The 18,445-nt window shown below is 60.9% G+C and overlaps 3 protein-coding genes across 9 annotated transcripts in view; 2 read left to right on the top strand and 1 right to left on the bottom strand.

The window, feature by feature from the left end:
- Positions 1 to 7,860, top strand: part of PLEKHG5 (pleckstrin homology and RhoGEF domain containing G5) — a 33,322-nt gene extending 25,462 nt beyond the window's left edge. For 2 of the 3 annotated variants that reach the window (XM_033114578.1, XM_033114577.1), the window contains 15 exons: positions 267 to 403; positions 662 to 807; positions 1,358 to 1,552; positions 1,630 to 1,818; positions 2,119 to 2,214; positions 2,886 to 2,936; positions 3,136 to 3,285; positions 3,623 to 3,733; positions 3,885 to 4,034; positions 4,122 to 4,259; positions 4,400 to 4,519; positions 5,188 to 5,320; positions 5,413 to 5,528; positions 5,622 to 5,821; positions 6,309 to 7,080. In XM_033114578.1, coding sequence (XP_032970469.1) covers positions 267 to 403; positions 662 to 807; positions 1,358 to 1,552; positions 1,630 to 1,818; positions 2,119 to 2,214; positions 2,886 to 2,936; positions 3,136 to 3,285; positions 3,623 to 3,733; positions 3,885 to 4,034; positions 4,122 to 4,259; positions 4,400 to 4,519; positions 5,188 to 5,320; positions 5,413 to 5,528; positions 5,622 to 5,821; positions 6,309 to 7,080 — 2,704 coding nt within the window. Of the gene's footprint in view, positions 1 to 266; positions 404 to 661; positions 808 to 1,357; positions 1,553 to 1,629; positions 1,819 to 2,118; positions 2,215 to 2,885; positions 2,937 to 3,135; positions 3,286 to 3,622; positions 3,734 to 3,884; positions 4,035 to 4,121; positions 4,260 to 4,399; positions 4,520 to 5,187; positions 5,321 to 5,412; positions 5,529 to 5,621; positions 5,822 to 6,308; positions 7,081 to 7,348 lie in introns of those variants that run through there. The other variant, XM_033114576.1, reaches the window with a different exon arrangement.
- A 191-nt stretch (positions 7,861 to 8,051) lies between these two features.
- TNFRSF25 (TNF receptor superfamily member 25) lies at positions 8,052 to 12,947 on the top strand. 5 transcript variants are annotated; one of them, XM_033114582.1, is made up of 10 exons: positions 8,052 to 8,635; positions 9,160 to 9,280; positions 9,480 to 9,614; positions 9,980 to 10,147; positions 10,235 to 10,313; positions 10,991 to 11,046; positions 11,145 to 11,252; positions 11,489 to 11,523; positions 12,075 to 12,138; positions 12,336 to 12,947. In XM_033114582.1, exons 1-10 carry the CDS (start codon positions 8,597 to 8,599, stop codon positions 12,686 to 12,688), a joined length of 1,158 nt encoding a protein of 385 aa, XP_032970473.1. In that variant the 5' UTR covers positions 8,052 to 8,596; the 3' UTR covers positions 12,689 to 12,947. The 5 variants fall into 5 exon arrangements, with proteins under 5 accessions (XP_032970473.1, XP_032970471.1, XP_032970472.1 ...); XM_033114580.1 differs by having other exon boundaries at positions 11,958 to 12,138; XM_033114581.1 differs by having other exon boundaries at positions 11,486 to 11,523.
- Positions 12,948 to 13,170: 223 nt separating this feature from the next.
- The window catches only part of ESPN (espin), a 31,342-nt gene continuing 26,067 nt past the window's right edge, over positions 13,171 to 18,445 (bottom strand). Inside the window, exons 14-16 of the mRNA XM_033113708.1 lie at positions 15,336 to 15,415; positions 15,226 to 15,237; positions 13,171 to 14,075 (exon numbers count right to left, since the gene is read on the bottom strand). Coding sequence (XP_032969599.1) covers positions 13,928 to 14,075; positions 15,226 to 15,237; positions 15,336 to 15,415 — 240 coding nt within the window. The 3' untranslated portion in view covers positions 13,171 to 13,927. The remainder of the gene's footprint in view (positions 14,076 to 15,225; positions 15,238 to 15,335; positions 15,416 to 18,445) is intronic.

The raw sequence follows: 18,445 nt of genomic DNA, 5'->3' as shown, positions 1-18,445 counted from the left end.
CCGTCCCTGGGTGTGGCAGGACCTAGGACAGTGTCAGCCCTAGTGTGCACATGTAAATGGGAAGGGCATGGGCGTGGTGGCTCGTGTGTAGACACGTGCGGGAGTGTGTGCATCTCTGTGGACAGGTGTGTGTGCGCACACCTACCTGTGTGTGATTCCGTGGGTGTCTCCCTTTTCCATTGGGAAGGCGGGAGGGAGCTGGCGTTGTAGATAGGGTGGGGTTTCGTGTGACCGCTCCCTAACAGACATCTCCTGTCCTGGGGCAGGGAGGTTCTGTTGCCCATATTTGAAAGGAAGGGCATCGCACTGGGCAAAGTGGATATCTACCTGGACCAGTCCAACACGCCCCTGTCCCTCACCTTCGAAGCCTACAGGTTTGGTGGCCACTACCTGCGGGTCAAAGGTGAGCAGCTGGCTGGGCCTTCTGAAGATAGGTGCTTCTTTCCAGGCTCAGGTTCCTACTGGCCAGGGCCCTGAGCAGGCTCATTACCATACAGGTGTCTTTGGTGTCTGGGAGGTGGTGGCGGTGCTGGCAGGGCGGGGCTTCGGGAGAGAGCAGCTGGGCCTTGGTTTGGATCCTTGGGGGAGAAGAGGACTGGGGCGCCCTTTTCCACTGGTCCTGGTGTTGAGGACCTCTCCTTGCCCCCTAATACCACCCCAGCCAAGCCGGGGGATGAGGGGAAGGTGGAGCAGGGAGTGAAGGACTCCAAGTCCCTGAGTCTGCCAATCCTGCGGCCAGCTGGGACCGGCCCCCCTGCCCTGGAGCGTGTGGACCCCCAGAGTCGCCGGGAGAGCCTGGACATCCTGGTGAGAAGGAGGGGCTGTGTCAGGGCTGGGGATAGGAAGGGATCTCAGAGGGGCGGTCAGCTGGGCCCCTCATTGTTCCCTCTTGGCGCTGTAATGTCCCCTTCTGGAAAATGGAGCTGGCTCTGAGAATAGGGGGCCCTCTCTGGATTTAACTGTACCCCAAGGTGATGGGTCTTGTCTCCGAGAATCTGCTAGTGCCCAGGGTGTGTGTGTGTGTGTGTGTGTGTGTCTAAGCAGATATTGCATGGGGAATGAGACTTCGTGTGTCACTAGCTGTGTGCATGAGTGTGTGTTGTGGATCCACTTGGCACTGTGCTTCTAAGTGATTCTGAGTGTGTGCGTGTGTGACTGTGTTTCTCCCCACCTGCTTCGTGCTTGGGGCTGGGCGGCGGTCTGGGTGTATCTGTGTCTGGATCTCCTAGCCCTCAGAGCATGTGTGGTTCTCAGGAGAGGTGGCCTCCCAGGGCAGGCTGCAGAGACCCTCTCATCCCGTGGGGTGGGGCTCCGGGGGCGAGGGTGAGCCTGGCCTTGACTACCCCTCCCCGGCCAGGCCCCCGGCCGCCGCCGAAAGAACATGTCAGAGTTCCTGGGGGAGGCAAGCATCCCTGGACAGGAGGCCCCCACGCCTTCCAGTTGCTCTCTGCCCAGCAGCAGCAGTGGTGGCGGCGACAGCTGGAAGAACCGGGCGGCCAGTCGCTTCAGCGGCTTCTTCAGCTCGGGCCCCAGCACCAGTGCCCTCGGCCGGGTATGTGGTCCCATGAGCCCTGGGGCAGGGCAGCTGGCTGGCCCTGACCCCTGACCCTGCCCCTGGTCTCCTTCCAGGAGGTGGACAAGATGGAGCAGCTGGAGGGCAAGCTGCACGCCTACGGCCTCTTCGGGCTGCCCAGGCTGCCCCGGAGGCTACGCTTCGACCAAGACTCATGGGAAGAAGACGGGGAGGAGGAGGAGGAGGAGGGGGATGCCTGCCTGCGGCTGGAGGACAGCTGGCGTGAGCTCATTGATGGGCATGAGGTGGGTGCCACCCGCAGCCCTCCCCTTCCTCCTCCTGGGGAAAAAAGGACATTACCTTCCCACTTAAGGGGCCCTTCTGAGGACCCAGTGGCAGGAAGTTTCACAGGACAGCCCTGCCAGGTTACTGTCATCATTAATCCACATTGGGGAAACTGAGGCAAGGTGAAAATGCAGTGCCCAGAACTTGGGGGACCTCATCTCCACTGGGAAAGAAGGTTACATGCAAGGTTGTTCACCCTTCCCCTTCCTGGCCATCCCTGCACACTCTGGGCTCCTAGCCGACCCCCGCCCTTCCCGCAGAAGCTGACCCGGAGGCAGTGCCACCAGCAGGAAGCGGTGTGGGAGCTGCTGCACACAGAGGCCTCCTACATTAAGAAACTGCGGGTGATCACTAACGTGAGTGTGGGGCCACACTGGCCTGGAGCCACCCCATCTGTCCCCCATGGCCTCCTTGGGGTGCCTCAGCACAGTTGGGGCTTTTGCAGAAGGAACAGGTGCCAGGCAACAAAGAGGGGAAGGAAAGTGAGAGAAGGGCCACACCTAGAGAGGAGGTGACTCCCAGGGCCCAAGCACCTGGGAGGGGGCTTCTGGCAGGTTTGGCAGGTTGAGCTGAATCAACAGGCCTCATCCTTTCACTATATCAAGAACTATTCCTGAGCACTTGCTGTGTGCCAGGTGCTCAGCAGCCCACATCCTGGTGTGGAGATAGAGTGGGTAGGCACTGGAGGGGGCGGGGGACATTGACCTGGGGGGAGCACATGTCCTGGGCTTGGGAGTTCAAAAATGGCACCCTCTGAGCTGAAACAGGCTGAGCCAGGGCAGAGGTGCATTAGTGTTTCAGGCTTGGCTGCAAGCTTCGGTCCAGGTGGGGCCTGGGCAGGGCGATCCCCAGGTGGGCCATAGGGGCTGGACCTTTTCGCAAAGGATGAACCTCTCTGTCCCAGTGTGCCTCAGGGCCTCCAGGGAGGGGTAGGGGGTAGAGGAGAGCCTAAGAATCTGAGTGGGGCGTCGGAACTGTGACCCCCCCCCCCCCCGCCCCAGCTACAGCGCTCCCTCTATCACCACAGCTGTTCCTGTGCTGCCTCCTGAACCTGCAAGAATCGGGGCTGCTGTGTGAGGTGCGGCGGGGGTCGGTACTGGAGGGGCCCGGACCTGGCCGAGGGGGTGGGGGGGATAAAGGAGGAGCTTAAGCTAGGGAGGAGGCGGGTGGGGCGGGGCTGGAAGAAGGCGCCTGGCTTCAGGGGGCGGGGATAGAGGCGGGGTTGAGGAGCACGAGGACGGATAGGGGCGGGGTTGAGCGCCCCTCCCGCCCCCCAGGTGGAAGCCGAGCGCCTGTTCAGCAACATCCCGGAGATCGCACGGCTGCACCGCGGGCTGTGGAGCAGTGTGATGGCGCCGGTGCTAGAGAAGGCGCGGCGCACGCGGGCGCTGCTGCAGCCTGCGGACTTCCTGAAAGGCTTCAAGATGGTACGGGCTGGGCCGCACACTGGCAGGGCAGGGAGGCAGGGCTCGGGAGCTGATCGCATCTGCTCATCCCTCCAACTGCCCCGCAGGACCCCTAGTGGTCAGAGGCAAGGAATTCCGAGTCGGTCGCCCGCGTTTGAACACCACCTGGCCATCTACCCTTGCTACCTGGCCAAGGGTGGTCACTTTCGCCGAGGCTGTTTCCTCATGTGGAAAACAGGGATAATAAGCTTGTCACCAGTGGGGTGGTGGCAAAAGTGCAGTCAGGAAGAACTTGTGGAGGGCCCGGCTCCCAGGGAGCACCAGGTAACCGGTGTGTGCTTGTTCCGCCCTGCACCAGTTTGGGTCCCTCTTCAAACCCTACATCAGATACTGCATGGAGGAGGAGGGCTGCATGGAGTACATGCGTGGCCTGCTGCGCGACAATGACCTCTTCCGGGCCTATGTTACGGTGAGGGCTGGCCTGGCCGGCTGGTGGGCAGGGGTGGAGGTCGGTGGGCCCACCTGGACTGAAGGTGTGCAGGACCTAGCAGTGGGCGGGGCTCTGTGCGGGACCTGCCCTGAGCCCCGCCTCTGTGTCCCGCCTCTGTCTCCCGCCTCAGTGGGCCGAGAAGCACCAGCAGTGCCAGCGGCTGAAGCTGAGCGACATGCTGGCAAAGCCCCACCAGCGGCTCACCAAATACCCACTCCTGCTCAAGTCGGTGTTGAGAAAGACCGAGGAGCCACACGCCAAGGAGGCCATCATCACCATGGTAACCGGGACAGTTTGGTGGGGGTGTCTCTGAGGCTCTCTGCCCCTCCCTGACCCTGGGCCTGAACCTACCATCGTCTGCCCCCAGATCGATTCCGTGGAGCGCTTCATCCACCATGTGAACACGTGCATGCGGCAGCGACAGGAGCGGCAGCGGCTGGCGGCAGTGGTGAGCCGCATCGACGCCTACGAGGTGGTGGAGGGCAGCAACGACGAGGTGGACAAGGTGGGCATGCTGGCCCTGTTGGCAGGGGAGCGAGGACCAAACTGGTAGACACGGTCTAGGTTGGAATCTCACCTGGGGACTGGCAGCTGAGATGGGGAGTCATACCCTGACCTCTCCCGCACCTGCTCCCCAACCCCCAGCTCCTAAAGGAATTTCTGCATCTGGATCTGACAGCACCCATCCCTGGCGCCTCCCCTGAGGAGACACGACAGCTCCTGCTGGAGGGGAGCCTGAGGATGAAGGAGGGGAAGGACAGCAAGGTGACTCCAGGGGCCACCTCCCAACCAGGGCCCCTGCCCCACCCCCTCTTGCCCTGCAGGTTTGGACCACCCCTTCCTGGGCACCTCCTGGACCCTAGCCAGCGGTTCTTAGCTGCCCAGTCAGTTGGGTGGCGATTCAAGAACTAGTGAGCTCGTGTGCTCTACAATAGAAACTGAAGAAGAAATAATAAAGAATAGTGACCTTGTGGCCATATGAGGGATGATTGTCTGCGTGCAGTTTGCTCTTTACAAACACAGCAGCCTGGTCACAGCCCATGGGGTGTTGATCTTGCCCACTTGGTGCCACATGAGCTCCTGGTGGAAGGGAGGGGACACCCAGACCCTTGCTGCTGTGCTATTATTAATCCTTCAGGTGCCGTGTAACCCAGAGCCTGCAAATCATGATTTTAAAATTACCACCCTTTCCCTCTTTAGTTTCAACTTTTAATTGAAATAAATCGCAAGCACGTCGCTCGATGAAGGAAAACCATCTTGCTCTTCATTTTAATTTTACTCTCAGGCTCATGGGGGGTGGGCAGGGGAGCTGTTTGACAAAGTCTGAGTATCCCCAGGAGAGCGTGTTATGGCAGACAGGCTGAGGGTCCCTGCCTGAGGCCTCAGGAACCTGGCCCTGACCCCTGGCCTTCCCCGCTCCCCCTGCCGCTCAGATGGATGTGTACTGCTTTCTCTTCACGGACCTGCTCTTGGTGACCAAGGCAGTGAAGAAGGCTGAGAGGACGAAGGTCATCAGGCCACCACTGCTGGTGGACAAGATCGTGTGCCGGGAACTGCGGGACCCTGGTGAGGAGCCCGGGCCCCTGCTCCTGGGCCAGGGCTGGGATGGGCGGGGGCCGTGGTCTTAGCCAACACTGACTCGAACCCTTCTGAACCAGGCTCCTTCCTCCTCATCCACCTGAACGAGTTCCACAGCGCGGTGGGGGCCTACACATTCCAGACCAGTGGCCAGGCGTTGTGCCGTGGCTGGGTGGATGCCATTTACAATGCCCAGGTGAGAGCAGAGCGGTGTGCAGGCAGGCGGTCAGGGAGACCTGGCGGCGGCTGCAGCCCACTCTGTCCCTGTGCACCCCCAATCCACCTGCAGAACCAGCTGCAGCAGCTTCGTGCCCAGGAGCACCCAGGCAGCCAGCAGCACCTGCAGAGCCTGGAAGAGGAGGAAGATGAGCAGGAGGACGACGAGGAGGAAGACGAGGAAGAAGAGGAGGGTGGGGAGAGCAGCACTTCAGCTGCCAGCTCCCCCACCATCCTGCGAAAAAGCAGCAGCAGCCTGGACTCCCAGCACTGGTATGCTTGCCTGGGACCACACAGAAGGCAGGGCAGGCACTCCAGCCCCGGACCCCTGACCCCAAGGCCACGGCACTGGGCAGGTGCCAGCCCAACACCTTCCTCTGAATGGCTTCATGTTGTGAACCCACTAGGGGGTGGGGGTGGGTTCTGCCTCCCACCAGAGTCCAGATGGGGATGACAAACGATTTTAAACTTGAATGCCAACTCTGATTCATTAGTAGCTGCCTGGAGCTGCGCTGAGCTGAGGACTCGTACACTGTGTGCAGCAGGAAAGAGCTCTGTGATGGTGACAGACGCCATTACTGATGTCTGTGTTGTGGGCACAGGGATTGGCAGAGCTGGTCCGTGGGCCACATTTTCTATCTCTGAGCCTGAAGCTCTGGGAGGGAAGAGGCTGTAGACTTCTGCATTGCCTAGCACGAGGCTGTGCCAGGCCAGCTGGGTTTCTTTTGTGGGGGCTAACTCCCTCCTCCTGGCCCCACAGTGCCTCAGATGGGTCCACGGAGACGCTGGCCATGGTCGTGGTGGAGCCTGGGGAGACACTGTCCTCTCCCGAGTTCGAGGGCGGCTCCCAGTCCGACGAGACCTCGCTCAGTGCCACCGCCTCATCTGTCACCCCCACCAGCGAGCTGCTCCCCCTGGGCCCGGTGGACAGCCGCTCCTGCTCTATGGACTCCGCCTATGGCACCCTCTCCCCCACCTCCTTGCAAGACTTTGTGACCCCAGCTCCTATGATGGAGCCAGCACCCCGGCCCCCAGAGTTACCACCAGCCCCTTCACCCCCACCCTCGCCCCGCCTCCGCCGCCGCACCCCTGTCCAGCTGCTGCCCCATCTGCCTCACTTGCTCAAGTCCAAATCTGAGGCCAGCCTCCTCCAGCTGCTGTCAGGGGTTACCGCCCATGGAGTGCCCTTAGCCTCCAGCCGCAGCCTGTCGGAACTCTGCTTGACTGCTACAGTCCCTGGCACTAGGACTCGGTGCTCCCCTCAGGAAACGGGCCCCAGCTGGAATTGCCAGGGGGCACCAAGCCCTGGCAGTGGCCCCGAGCTATCAGAAATGGAGTTCAGAACCAATTGCCTGGCTGGGGAGCCTGAAGGACCTGCCAAGAGGAGCAGAGAGCTGCCTCCCGGGGCCTTGCCCAGGGTCCAGCCTGAGCTCCCCCCGGGGATCTCTGCCCAGCACAGGAAGCTGACGCTGGCCCAGCTCTACCGAATCAGGACGACCCTGCTGCTCAACTCCACGCTCACGGCCTCGTGAGTGGCCTGGCCTGGGATAGAGGGCAGGTGGCCCAGCATGCTGGCATTGGGGTCACTGAGCCCCGGGAGTGGGTAGGGGCACTGTCACGGTTGGGAACAGATGGCATGTAGAGATGAGCATGGGAGAGGGAGGCTGCCGCAGAGCCTGGGTGGGTGTCTGCAGTGAGCAGTGGGGAAGGGGCCTAAGAATTCCAGCGGGAGGAGAGGGTGGCCACAGCCCCTCTGAGTGCCATCAGCCAAGGAAGGACTGTCTCTCCCCTCCCCTGCAGGGAGGTCTGAGCAGAGCGAGGCCCCCAAGGGTGCCACTGACCACAGAACAGCGGACAGCATGCCTCCTGGGGTGTGCCGGCCTCTGTTCCAGCTACTGCCTTGTGTATACACAAGCCGGAATGCCAGGCAGGACCCCCTGCCACCGTCCCGGGCCAATTGCACTTTGCCAGACTGGATGGAAGTGGAAAAGGGCTTGTCGGAGCCTGAGACCCAGGCTGCAGTTCCCCTCCCCACCCCTACCCCCCACCCCCCGTGGCTACCATCACTAACCTCCCCCAACATACACACCTGCCCAGGCAGGATCCCTTCCCTGCTACTCCCTGAAGTCACCGGCTCCAATCCTCTGGGCTGGTCTCCAGGGGGGGCGCACCTCTACCCTCATCTGACCCCAAATGGGACATTCCCCTGCCCTCACCCGCCTCTTCCCTCGCAGTTCCACTGGCCACCCCAGGCTTGGGTTGGGCTCTGTGTAAAGTTGCATATTTATTGAGCTTTTGATTATTTTATAAAAACTTGTATATACTCCACTGGAAAGAGTCCTTTGCTTTTGGAACCCACCCCTTTCGGGACTCAGGTGCAACTGAGCTGCTGTCCTGCCCCAGCTACAGTGGGGCACCACCGGAAGAGACCAGGGGAAGCAGGAGTGAATTAAAGAGGCAGAGGTCACCTGACCAACACCTGAGATCACCCCCTGTCCCCTGCCACAGCCATGACGTACACCATTAGAGGCCCCCAGAGGTGCCTCAGAGTGCCCTTCCCTGGGCTGCGGTGTGAGCTTCTGCTAGGGTGGGTGATGTGTCTCAGGCTGTACTGGCAATGCTCCCTAGGACTCCCCTCCAGGGAGGGGGCCTCTGACACACACACACACACACACAATCTGGGGAGGATGGGTCTTCCACCTGACTCAGGCCCAGGGGCAGGGAAGTCACCTCATCTCCAAGTGGTAGTCTCAGGGTTGGGGCTAGAACCCAGGCGTGGCACCCAGGAAGCAGCCCTGTCCTATGAACACCTTGTTCCCCAAAGGCCGCCTCAGGTGAGCCCAGGTGCACTGGGGGGGCAGGCCAGCGGGCTGGGGGCTCCACTTCCAGACGCCTGCTGGCCCCGCCCTGACCTTTACCCCTGAGGCGGGCTTACCGGTGGCGCGGGGTGGGGCGCACAGGAACTGTGGCGGGCAGAGCGGGCTGAGCGGGGAAGCCCCCAGCCGTGCACGCCTGTCCTGTCGGAGGGCCCAGAGCGGCGCCAGGGCCATGGAGCATTGGCCCCGGGGCTGCATGGTGGTGGCTGCGGTGAGTGGAGACGCGGGGAGCGGCCTGGAACCTCATCTGGGCCTGGCTCCCCTGCGGAGCAAAGGAAGGAGCCTCCTGAGTCTCTGCTCTTGGCTTGGCTGGGGGCTGGGCTACCCCCCACCCCTGACCTAGTTAGAGGCTCAGCCGGGGCGGAACCCTTCCGCTGAGAGGAAACACCCTGCCAGGGAGCCGAGGGATCGGGGCCCCAGGCAGAGAAAGATCAGGGTTCCTCCGACACCTTAGAAAAAGCATGGTGGGGATGGAGCTGCCTGATTCTGCCCTGGTGGAGGGTAACCCATGGGAGAGGGGCTGGCAGGAGCCTTTCCTCTGCTTCTTCCAAGCCTGTGCAGAGGGGGTTAGGAAGTTAGGTTCACCCTCACCATGGGCACCCCTTCTGCTGAAGAATCTGCGAAGTGGACTGCTCTGAGGGCAGATGCTGGGGTCTCTGAAGTTGGGGAGACTGGACAGGGAGAGGTCCCAGCGTGGCTGATCCACGCTGGGGACCAGCAGCACCTGTCCCCCAGGCTCTCCTCCTCGTTCTGCTGGGCACCCAGGGCCAGTGCAGCACTCCCCGCCCCACGTGTGACTGTGCCCACAACTCAGAGAACAGGAACGCTCTGTCCTGTTGCAGAGGCTGTCCAGCAGGTGAGTAGCGAAATGGGTGGGAGGGGTGTGGGGGGACGTGAGGGCAGACCAAGGACAGGGGTCCAGCAGGGGTGGGGAGAGTTGGCAGGCAGGTCAGGGATGGAGTGAGGGGAGGCTGGAAGAGAAGTAGGGAGCCAGACATAGGAGGGGAGGGAGGGGAAGGTCAGAGCCCTCTGACTGACCCGTCTGGGTTCCACAGGGCACTATATGACGGCCCCCTGCACAAAGCCTTGTGGCAACATCACCTGCCTTCCGTGCCCCCAGGGCACATTCCTGGCCAGGGAGAACCACCATGAGACCAGCTGTACCCGCTGCCAGGCCTGCGATGAGCAGGGTGAGGGGCTGCCTACTGCTCAGTGGGGGGTTCCTGAGGACAGGCTGTGGCCAGGGTCTTTCTGAAGGAAGTGGCTGCCTTAGGCTCCACCTGTGGGTGTGAGGGCCCTGGGCCCACCCATCTCAGGCCTCTCCACCCTGATCCTGCCTGAGATGCCTTTGTGCCCTCTCTTCCTGGCGGCTTTCCTGTCTCTGTATAGGACTCAGACTTTGGTGTGTGGTGATTCTGCGCTTCTCTCTCATTTGAGCTGGCCCCGTTTCTGGTCTATCCTGTCTCTGTTCTTTGGGAGATCTGCCCCACCTCTCCATGGGGGTATCTTCCCCTAATGACCTCTGCTCTCCCCATCTCCCTGCATCCCCCGCCAGCCTCCCAGGTAGCCCTGAAGAACTGCTCAGCAGAGGCAGACACTCGCTGCGGCTGCAGGCCAGACTGGTTTGTGGAGTGCTTGGTCACACACTGCATTGGCGGCTCACCCTTCCGCTGCCACCCATGTCTAGACTGTGGGACCCTGCACCGCCACACATGGGTGCCCTGTGAGTACCCCCTCCGGATGAGCTATCTACCCCCACACCTGTCCCCCTGCCTCCCTTTCTTGACCCATACCATCTGTTGGACTGCAGGTTCCAGCAGAGACACCGACTGTGGGACCTGTCTGCCTGGCTTCTTCGAATATGGCAACAGTTGTGTGTCCTGCCCCATGTAACTTCCTGGCTGCCCTGGGCTGGGGGGAGGCTGGGAACAGAGTCAGGGTCCAGGGGCAAGGAGGAGGGACCAGGGGCAAGGCCCTATGGTGGGTAGGCCCTGCTTCAGGCAAACATTGTGTGGTAAAAGGAAATCTGGATTCACCTATGCCAGATAAATAAGGATTCCTTTAGTAATCCTTCTAGCTGTATGTTAGGAATAGGATTTGTCACTTACAGAGAGTCACATTGATATAGTTTCACAACTTGGGCTGAGATTCTCTGGGGGATCGTGGGCAAGTTACTTCACCACTCTGATCTGTGGCTTCCCCATCTGAACATGGGGACGTTGTCAGTAGGTCCGCCTCAGAATATCTACCATTTCCAGACACTGTTCCAGGTGCTGGGTCTACAACAGGGAACAAAATAGACAAATCCTGGTCCCTATGAAGTTGACGTCCTAGTGACTCTCAATTTGGTCGAGAAGAAGCTCCATAAATAGTGGTCGTTGATATTCCTGGGAACACAGGTGATATTTCAGCTGTACTTCAGGAACATTCTTGGGTGGAGTACAGCTCCTAGGGAAGGGGCCTAGGGAAGGAAGGGCCTTCAGGATGGAGGAGACGTCAGGCCGTCCTGGGGAGCCCCTCCTGCTGTGTAGGCCCTCATCCCCCACCCCAATCCCTCCCCTTGCAGGAGCACCTTCTGGAGCTGTCCTGAGCCCTGTGCGGCAGTCTGTGGCTGGAGGCAGAGTAGGTGGTGTGCTGGGAACGCAAGTGGAAGAGCTGGGAAGAGCCAAGGGGAGGTGGGGGGGTGGCTACCACCCAGCACCCACCAGCTGCTTTTTCAGTGTTCTGGGTCCAGGTGCTTCTGGCAGGCCTGGTAGTCCCACTCCTGCTTGGTGCCACCCTGACCTACATATACCGCCGCTGCCAGCCCCGCAAGCCCATGGTTCTCGGTAAGCGCGTGTGTGCACATACACGCGCACACACACGCACACACGCATACACACCCACACTCCCAGGGGCCTGAGATCGGGATGGGTAGCCCAGAGCCCATTCAGCCCTAATGAGGAGGGGGTACTACGGGAGGGAGTCCTGGGGTGCATGTGCAGAGGAATCCAAGAGGAGCTGGACCAGCACTGAGGTTCAGGAGACCTGCCTGGTTGCTGATTAGATTCTCTTGTCTCAGCAGATGAAACTGGGACGGAGGCCCTGGCCCCGCTGCAGGTAAGAATCTCAGTAATGTCCTGGAAGAGGGTGAGCAAGCACCTAGGCCTGAGCCTTCTGAAGCTGAGAGGTCGTGCCTTGTTATAACTCATGGTCCCTAGTGCATGGCATGGTAGCTGGCATGGAGTAGACCTCATGAACACATGTGCTGAGTAATCATTGAATGAGAGCAGCACAGTACTTACACCCAAGGGACTGTCAGTCTGCTGGGATCCAGACAGGGAAATAGGGGCTAACAGTTCAGTGGGATGAGTGCCACTATGGTGAGGTCGGGGGCAGGGTACCCAGGCAGAGGACATAGCTTTCACTGGGCCAGGTGAGAGAGCATTGGGGGGGGAGGGGGGCTGCCCTGGGGGTATTTGCTGGCTAGAGACCCCAGCAGAGGGGCCTTACTAAGTAAGCAGGGCTGACCTGGGGTCTCTCTTGGCTTCCAGGCCACCCACCTCCCACCCCCAAATGTTGCCCACACCCTTTTGGAGCCACCCAGCAGCAGTGAGAAGGTCTGCACCGTCCAGTTGGTAGGCAATAGCTGGACCTCTGGTTCCCCTCAGATTCAGGAAGTGCCCTGCCAGGAGGTGCCATGGTCCTGGGACCAGCTGCCCAGCAGAGCTCTTGGTAAGGGACATCAGTGGCCTGAGGCCTTGACTCCATTCTCCTAAGTCCAAGGTGAAAAGCTGTGGTTTCTTGAGGCGCTCCTTGCCCACTTCCCTTCGCCTAACTCACCTGGTGGACCACCCTGCCCGGGTGCCCACCTCTATCTACCCTTTGGCCGCAGCCCGCATTCCCATTGGCTCTCTCTGGCCCGCCCCCAGGCCTGCCACAGCCGCTGCCGCCGCCTCCGCCTCCGCCTCCCGCGCCTTCCTCAGTGCTCCCTACGGGCTCGGCAGCCGCCACGCTCCAGCCGGGTCCGCAGCTCTACGACGTGATGGATGCGGTGCCCGCGCGGCGCTGGAAAGAGTTCGTGCGCACGCTGGGGCTGCGCGAGGCCGAGATCGAGGCCGTGGAGGTGGAGGTCGGCCGCTTCCGCGACCAGCAGTACGAGATGCTCAAGCGCTGGCGCCAGCAGCAGCCCGCGGGCTTGAGCGCTATCTACGCGGCCCTGGAGCGCATGGGGCTGGACGGCTGTGCTGAGGACCTGCGCAGCCGCCTTCAGCGCAGCCCGTGACACGGGGCCCATCCGCCAACTGGAGGCTCTGGTGGCCCTTACAGAAGCCCTAAGTACCGTTACTTATGCGTGTAGACATTTTATGTCACTTATTAAGCCTCTGGGACGGCCCTGCTTAGAGGCGCCAGCCGGCCTCACGCCTGCGCACCCCGTGTTCGGGTTAAGGCAAAGCATCAATAAACATCAGGAGGGCGTCACGAGATTGCTCGGCTGTTTCTCAGCCAGAGTTTGGTGGAGGCCTTGGTATTAAATTTACGAGAAAAGCAAATGCGTGGTGTTTCCGCGGTGCTGGGGTGTTAAGTGGCCTGGGCTTGGTTTCCTGGGAGCGTCGAAAGGGCCAGAAGTCTTGTCACCCAGGGTCTGGGTCCCACGGTGGGGACCAGAAGGGCCCTTAGCGCCCAAGCCTGCTTCTCCTCTGCTGTGGCTCAATTACCCCGAGGAGAGGAAGTCGGCGACAGCGAACGAGTGAACATGAGCCCCGGGCGACTGCGAAAGCTTTAATGGGGGTGCGAGACAGTGGGGACCGGGAAGACAGCAGTCGGAGACAGGTTCAGGGCCCCTTGTCCTCCACTCACGCCACCAGGGCAGTGAAAGGGTCCAGGGAGCTCGGGGCCTGGCTTGGAACGGCGCGCGCAGACTTCACTGGAGGAAGGTGGGGGCAGAGGTGGGGCCCCGGGAGCGGCAACTCCGTCCCGACGGGCAATTTGCAGTTTTCATCGTTTCTGGTAAACAAATGACTGAGAGGAAACCCTCGGCGGGGATGGGAAATGCAGCCCGGGCACATATCTGGGTCAGGGAGGAAGGAAAACCCCTTCCCCGAGCGCGGGGCCTGCCTCCGCCCAGGATGCGCCAGCGACGCGGGTTCCGGGGTGCGGGGGAGGGAGCTGAAGCCCGGCGCGCACCCCGAGGGAAAACAAAGTCACCACCCACGGGGCTGGGAAAAGCTCTGCACACGCAGACATTCAACGAACATGCAAATATATGTAAATAGGCATGCAAATAAGCAGCATCTTTTACGTCAACGACTTGGGCACTTTTTCTGGGCGACTGCAGCGGTGGGCGCGCTCCAGCGTGGTCCCGGGCTGGGAATGCGAGGGCCGGGTTGAAGGTCAGGGAGGGGTTCCAGCTTAGGAGGGGAGGGCGGCGTGGCTCCCAGCCCTTCCGTCCGGGCCGGGCAGGCCGGGGCGGGGGGGCTGCTCCCCCCTAGAGCTCGCGAGGATGCGAGCAGGAAAGCGGCATCTAGTACTTAGCGATGTCCCCCTTCTTCAGGATGATCTGTCGCTGCCAGGGCGCCAGCTTGGTCTCATCGTAGCCCAGCGTCCTCAGCTTCTCCGATTGCTCTTTTTCCCGCTGCATCTCCTCCTGCTTCTGTCGCTCCTCCTCTTTCCTAGGCATGGGGTGGGGGCAGAACCGCGGGCAATCGTGAGAGGGTGGGCCAGGCTCACCGGTGGCAAGGACTGGGTTACTGAGGGAAGGAGCTGGATTGCTTAGGACAGAGGGACTAATAAATGATAGGCAGAAGGGTTAGGTGACTAGAGACAGGGTTGGCTTAGGAGGCTGGCAGGTGGGATTCCTGGGGACAGACTGGAATCCTGGGGGCACTCTTAAGAGCTGGGTGGGCAAGAGACTGTGGTTGGGTTACTGCTGGCTGGGGGTGTTACTGGAAACAGAGGTGCTGAGTCACAGTGTGGCAGAAGGTGAGGAAGGGTGGTTATGAGGGCAGGGCATGAGATTATGGGGGCTAGGACCTGAGTTACTGGGGACTGGGTTTGGGCTGCTGGGGAGCAGAGGGACCACATTATTGGGAGACAGTAATTAGGGACAAATTATTAGAACATGGGGGCTAGATGTTCACTGCTGACAAGGTAGCCCCTGAGCACATATGGCTGTTGAGCACTTGAAATGTAGGGATTGAGACGTATTGCAGGCAGAAGGTACACATGGCATCTCAAAGACTTAGATTTAAAAAGTGTAGAACATCTCATTAATAATTTTTCTATTGATTATATATTGAAATATGTAATTTCAATTGAAGGTATACTTATTGAAATATATAATTGAATTTTGACACATTGGATTATATAAAATACACCATGAAAATTAAGTTCACCTATATCTTTTTTTTTTTCAACTAGGCTGGTAGAAAGGTTAACATCACATATGTGTCTCGCATTATATTTCTATCAGCACTGAGCTAGATTACTGGGGGTAGAAACTAAGTTTTGAGCCAAAGATGACCAAGGTTACTGATACTGAGGTTGGGTTCAGTGCAGAGCAGAAAGACTAGGTTAGTGGGAGAGGGGGGCTGGGTAATTGGGGACGTAGTTATTACAGCAAAGAGCTAGACTCTGAGGGACAGGGGCTAAGTTATTGGGGGAAAGGAGCCTGGTGGCATTATTGGGAACACAGAGGCTGTGCCATGGTGTTGACTGACAAGGGGATGCGCTCAAGATGGGGCTGGATAAAGGGGCAAAAGGACAAGCCTCTGTGACTGGGTGTTGGGAGGGGAGGCAGGTCAGGCCCAGCCCCACACTCACCGCTTCTGCTCCCTAGAAGGAAAGAGAGACAGCATTAGTTGGTGCCACCATTTCAGGGATACAATCAAGACACCTTGCCAGACCCTGAATCTTTCAGACCTCCAGCTCACCTCTCCTCTTCTAGCTTCTTCCGCAGGAGGTCCCGCCTCCAGGCAGGCATGCTGGCCAGCCGGGCCTCCTCTTCCTCCTCCTGAAACATAAGTACAAAGCTTCAGGGCCAGCATGGCCTGGGAGGTAGGGGGCCAGAGGAGGTGTACCCCCAACCTGGGAGACCTGCACCAATCAGGGACAACAGGACACAGATGGGATTCCTGGAAAAGACCCTTTTGATGCCCTTCTAGAGGGCAAATGGATGAAAGCCCATGGTCACAGCTGCCTTGGAGGAGGCCTCCTGTAACCCTTCAGGCCCAAGTCCTAGAGGCTGTGCCAGAGCGGTCAGAGCTGAGTATAGGAGGTGTAGGTGGAGAGCAGAAAATGAGATTCTGTACAGAGACACGTGGACAGATGGCCACAGGCCTGTGACCCAGAATCTCTGGGCAGACCCATACTTGGGCCCCCAAAAGCCCTGCCAGCTCAGAGAAGCTCAGGCTGCACCCTGGTTCCAATGTGAAGGACCTTCTGGCCCATGCCTGTTCTATTCCCAAATGGAGTCGGCACCAGCTCTACAACTGTGCGCAGCAATGACACTTGTGGTGCGGGGCATCCAACACAGGCAGCTTACAGAAAAGAGTTTTATTACTTGTATGTTACATAGGAGAACATGTCACACGGAACACTGCACACATGGCTCCCTTGACCTCAGCCAAAGAGGTAGCTGTGAATTCCAGTAAAAAACCAAAGAGGAAGAGCCACACAGCCCCAAGGGGGACCCTCAGTCCCTCACTTAGAGGGGCTGCTTCTTCCACCTGGCTCCACACAGAGCCAGGTAAGGCTGTAGGGCCAGAGGGGAACACCTGGTTTGCCCTGTGCCATGCCCAGCCTATCCCGGCCAACTCCCCACATCCAGCCATGATGGGACCTCAAAGGCTGAAGCAGCCTGGTCCTAGCTTTCTGGATTTTCCAAGGCCACCGTCCTGGGTTCTTCCTGCCCGCTTCTGGCCTTTGGAGGGCATCCAGGCCGGGGTTAAGATGCTTGAGGGTCAATTCCGAATTCTGCTGCTTCTATGTCAAAGAGCTCTGCCTCCTTCTCCTTCCAGAAGGAGAAGCTGCGGTCGATGTAGCGGCAGATGTCCTCGTTGCTGAACTCGCCCATCTCAGACACCAGCTCCAAGGGGTCTTCGGCGGGGACTTCGGAACTTGGAGGAACCAACGTCGGAGGGGGGGCGGCTGGCGGGGGCGTGGGTGGCGGCTGTGGCGCTGGGGCCGGGGCCTCGGGCTGCCCCTCCGGCCAGTCCTCAGTCTGAGCTGGTTCGGCCTCTTGGTCTGGCTTCCTCTCTTCTTCCTTCTCCTCCTCCTCCTTCTCCTCTTCCTCCTCCTCCTCCTCCTTCTCCTTCTCCTCCTTCTCTTCTTCTTTCTCCTCCTCCTCCTCCTTTTGCTCCTTCTCAGCATCTTCCTCCCAGGCCGGTTTAGCTTCTGGGCTGTCTCCAAAGAACTGGCACCTGAGGTCCTCAAAGCCGTCGCTCCAGCCACGCCGGCCGGCCTCCACCTCCTCAAGCACCACGCGGTGGAAGAGGCGGATGAGCTCCCACGGGTGGCTGCCCAGCCGGTCGAACATCTCATAACATAGCAGGTGGCGGAACTTGCGCTCCTCGCGGCTCAGGCCCATCTCGAGGAGCTGGAAGTAGCCGAGCATGAAGAGGTCGAGCGTGAGGCTGTCGTAGGGCGGGGGCGCGCCGCCATCCAAGGGCGGCAGGAAGTGCTCAGGCCAGTACAGGCCGTGTGCTAGGCTTGGGCCGCTGGCCTGGTGCGCAGGCACCTGCTGCAGCAAGCTCCGCCAGTGGCCCAGCAGCTTGCCCACCACCTGCCGCTGCTTCAGCAGGCGCAGCAGCCGCTCTTCATGCCCGTCGCCCTCCAGCGACTGGGGGTCGTCCGCGGCCTTAAGGGCCTCGGGGGCGGGGCCGGCGCCCGCGGCCACCACACGGGGCAACAGTTTGCGCAGGCGCGCCTGGGCCTGGCGCCCAGGGCCGCCGAAGGCCCACTTGCGCCAGTGCTCCAGGAAGAGGTAGACGATGCGCTCCTTGCGCATGTCGATGTAGTCCTGGACACCGCGCAGCTCGGTGGGGAGCGGCGGCCTGCGTGCCAGCTGCTCTGGCTCGGGCAGCGCCGCCTGGCGGCCTGGTTCCTCCGGCGGGCCCAGGGTGCCTAGAGACTCCCGGGCCGGCTGCAGGCCGTTGGCGATAGCGGCGCTCGGCTCGCCAGGACCGGCCGCCACGTAGTCCTCCTCGAGAATGGGCTCGCAGCCTGGGGTGCCGGCGGGCAGCGAGAGCTTTCGGCACGGAGCGCGCGGGGGCGGGGAGTCCTGGGCGCGCCGCTCGTAGATGGCGCGGAGGTGCTTCACCGAGACGCCGCACTCGAGGATCTCGCGCTCTATGGCCTCACGGCACCAGCTGAGCGAGTGCGAGCGACCCAGACAGAGCGGACCCGGCCTCCAGGGCGCGTCGGACAGCGGTGCCAGTAGCTGGCCCGTGTCGGCGGCCAGCAGCTCGGCCAGGTGAGCGGGCCGGCCGCCCAGTGCAGCCAGCAGCGTGGCCAAGTTCTTGAGCAGCGTGGAGATCTTGCTGCACCAGGCAGGCAGGCTGACGGCGCGGCCGTGCATGCGGCGCGGGTCGACGGTGAAGCGCGGCGCCGACAGAGCGGCAGAGATGGGCAGTAGCTGCTCCAGTTCCAGCTCCAGCTGCTCCAGGCGCCCCTCCAGCCTCTGCGCCTTGTACAACACCTGTAGGTTCTCGATTTGCTGCTCGATGCGGAGTACGTCAGCCTCTGTCATGAGCTCGCCGAAGGGCCCGAGGATGCCGTTGTGCTCGCGGGAGTACCTCCAGCCCTCGCGGGGGTAGCAGCACGAGCTGCCGGCCATCAGCTAAGGCGGGGAAGACAAGAGAGGGGAGGGAGGCGGGTCTCCCTCTGGCCCGGCTCCCGCAGGGGCCGCCGGGGGGCGCCCTTTGCATGTCCCAGGTGGTGTAATGGCTCCGCGGGGCTGAGTTTGCAGGGACCGGCCACGCCTGGCCGGCGGGCGATTACGCTGGGGCGAGGCTTCGGCCCAGGAAGCCGCTCCGGGCGCTGG

Source organism: Rhinolophus ferrumequinum, chromosome 9 (genome assembly GCF_004115265.2).
Source record: "Rhinolophus ferrumequinum isolate MPI-CBG mRhiFer1 chromosome 9, mRhiFer1_v1.p, whole genome shotgun sequence".
NCBI lineage: Eukaryota > Metazoa > Chordata > Mammalia > Chiroptera > Rhinolophidae > Rhinolophus > Rhinolophus ferrumequinum.
This window is presented reverse-complemented; position numbering and strand designations above follow the sequence as displayed.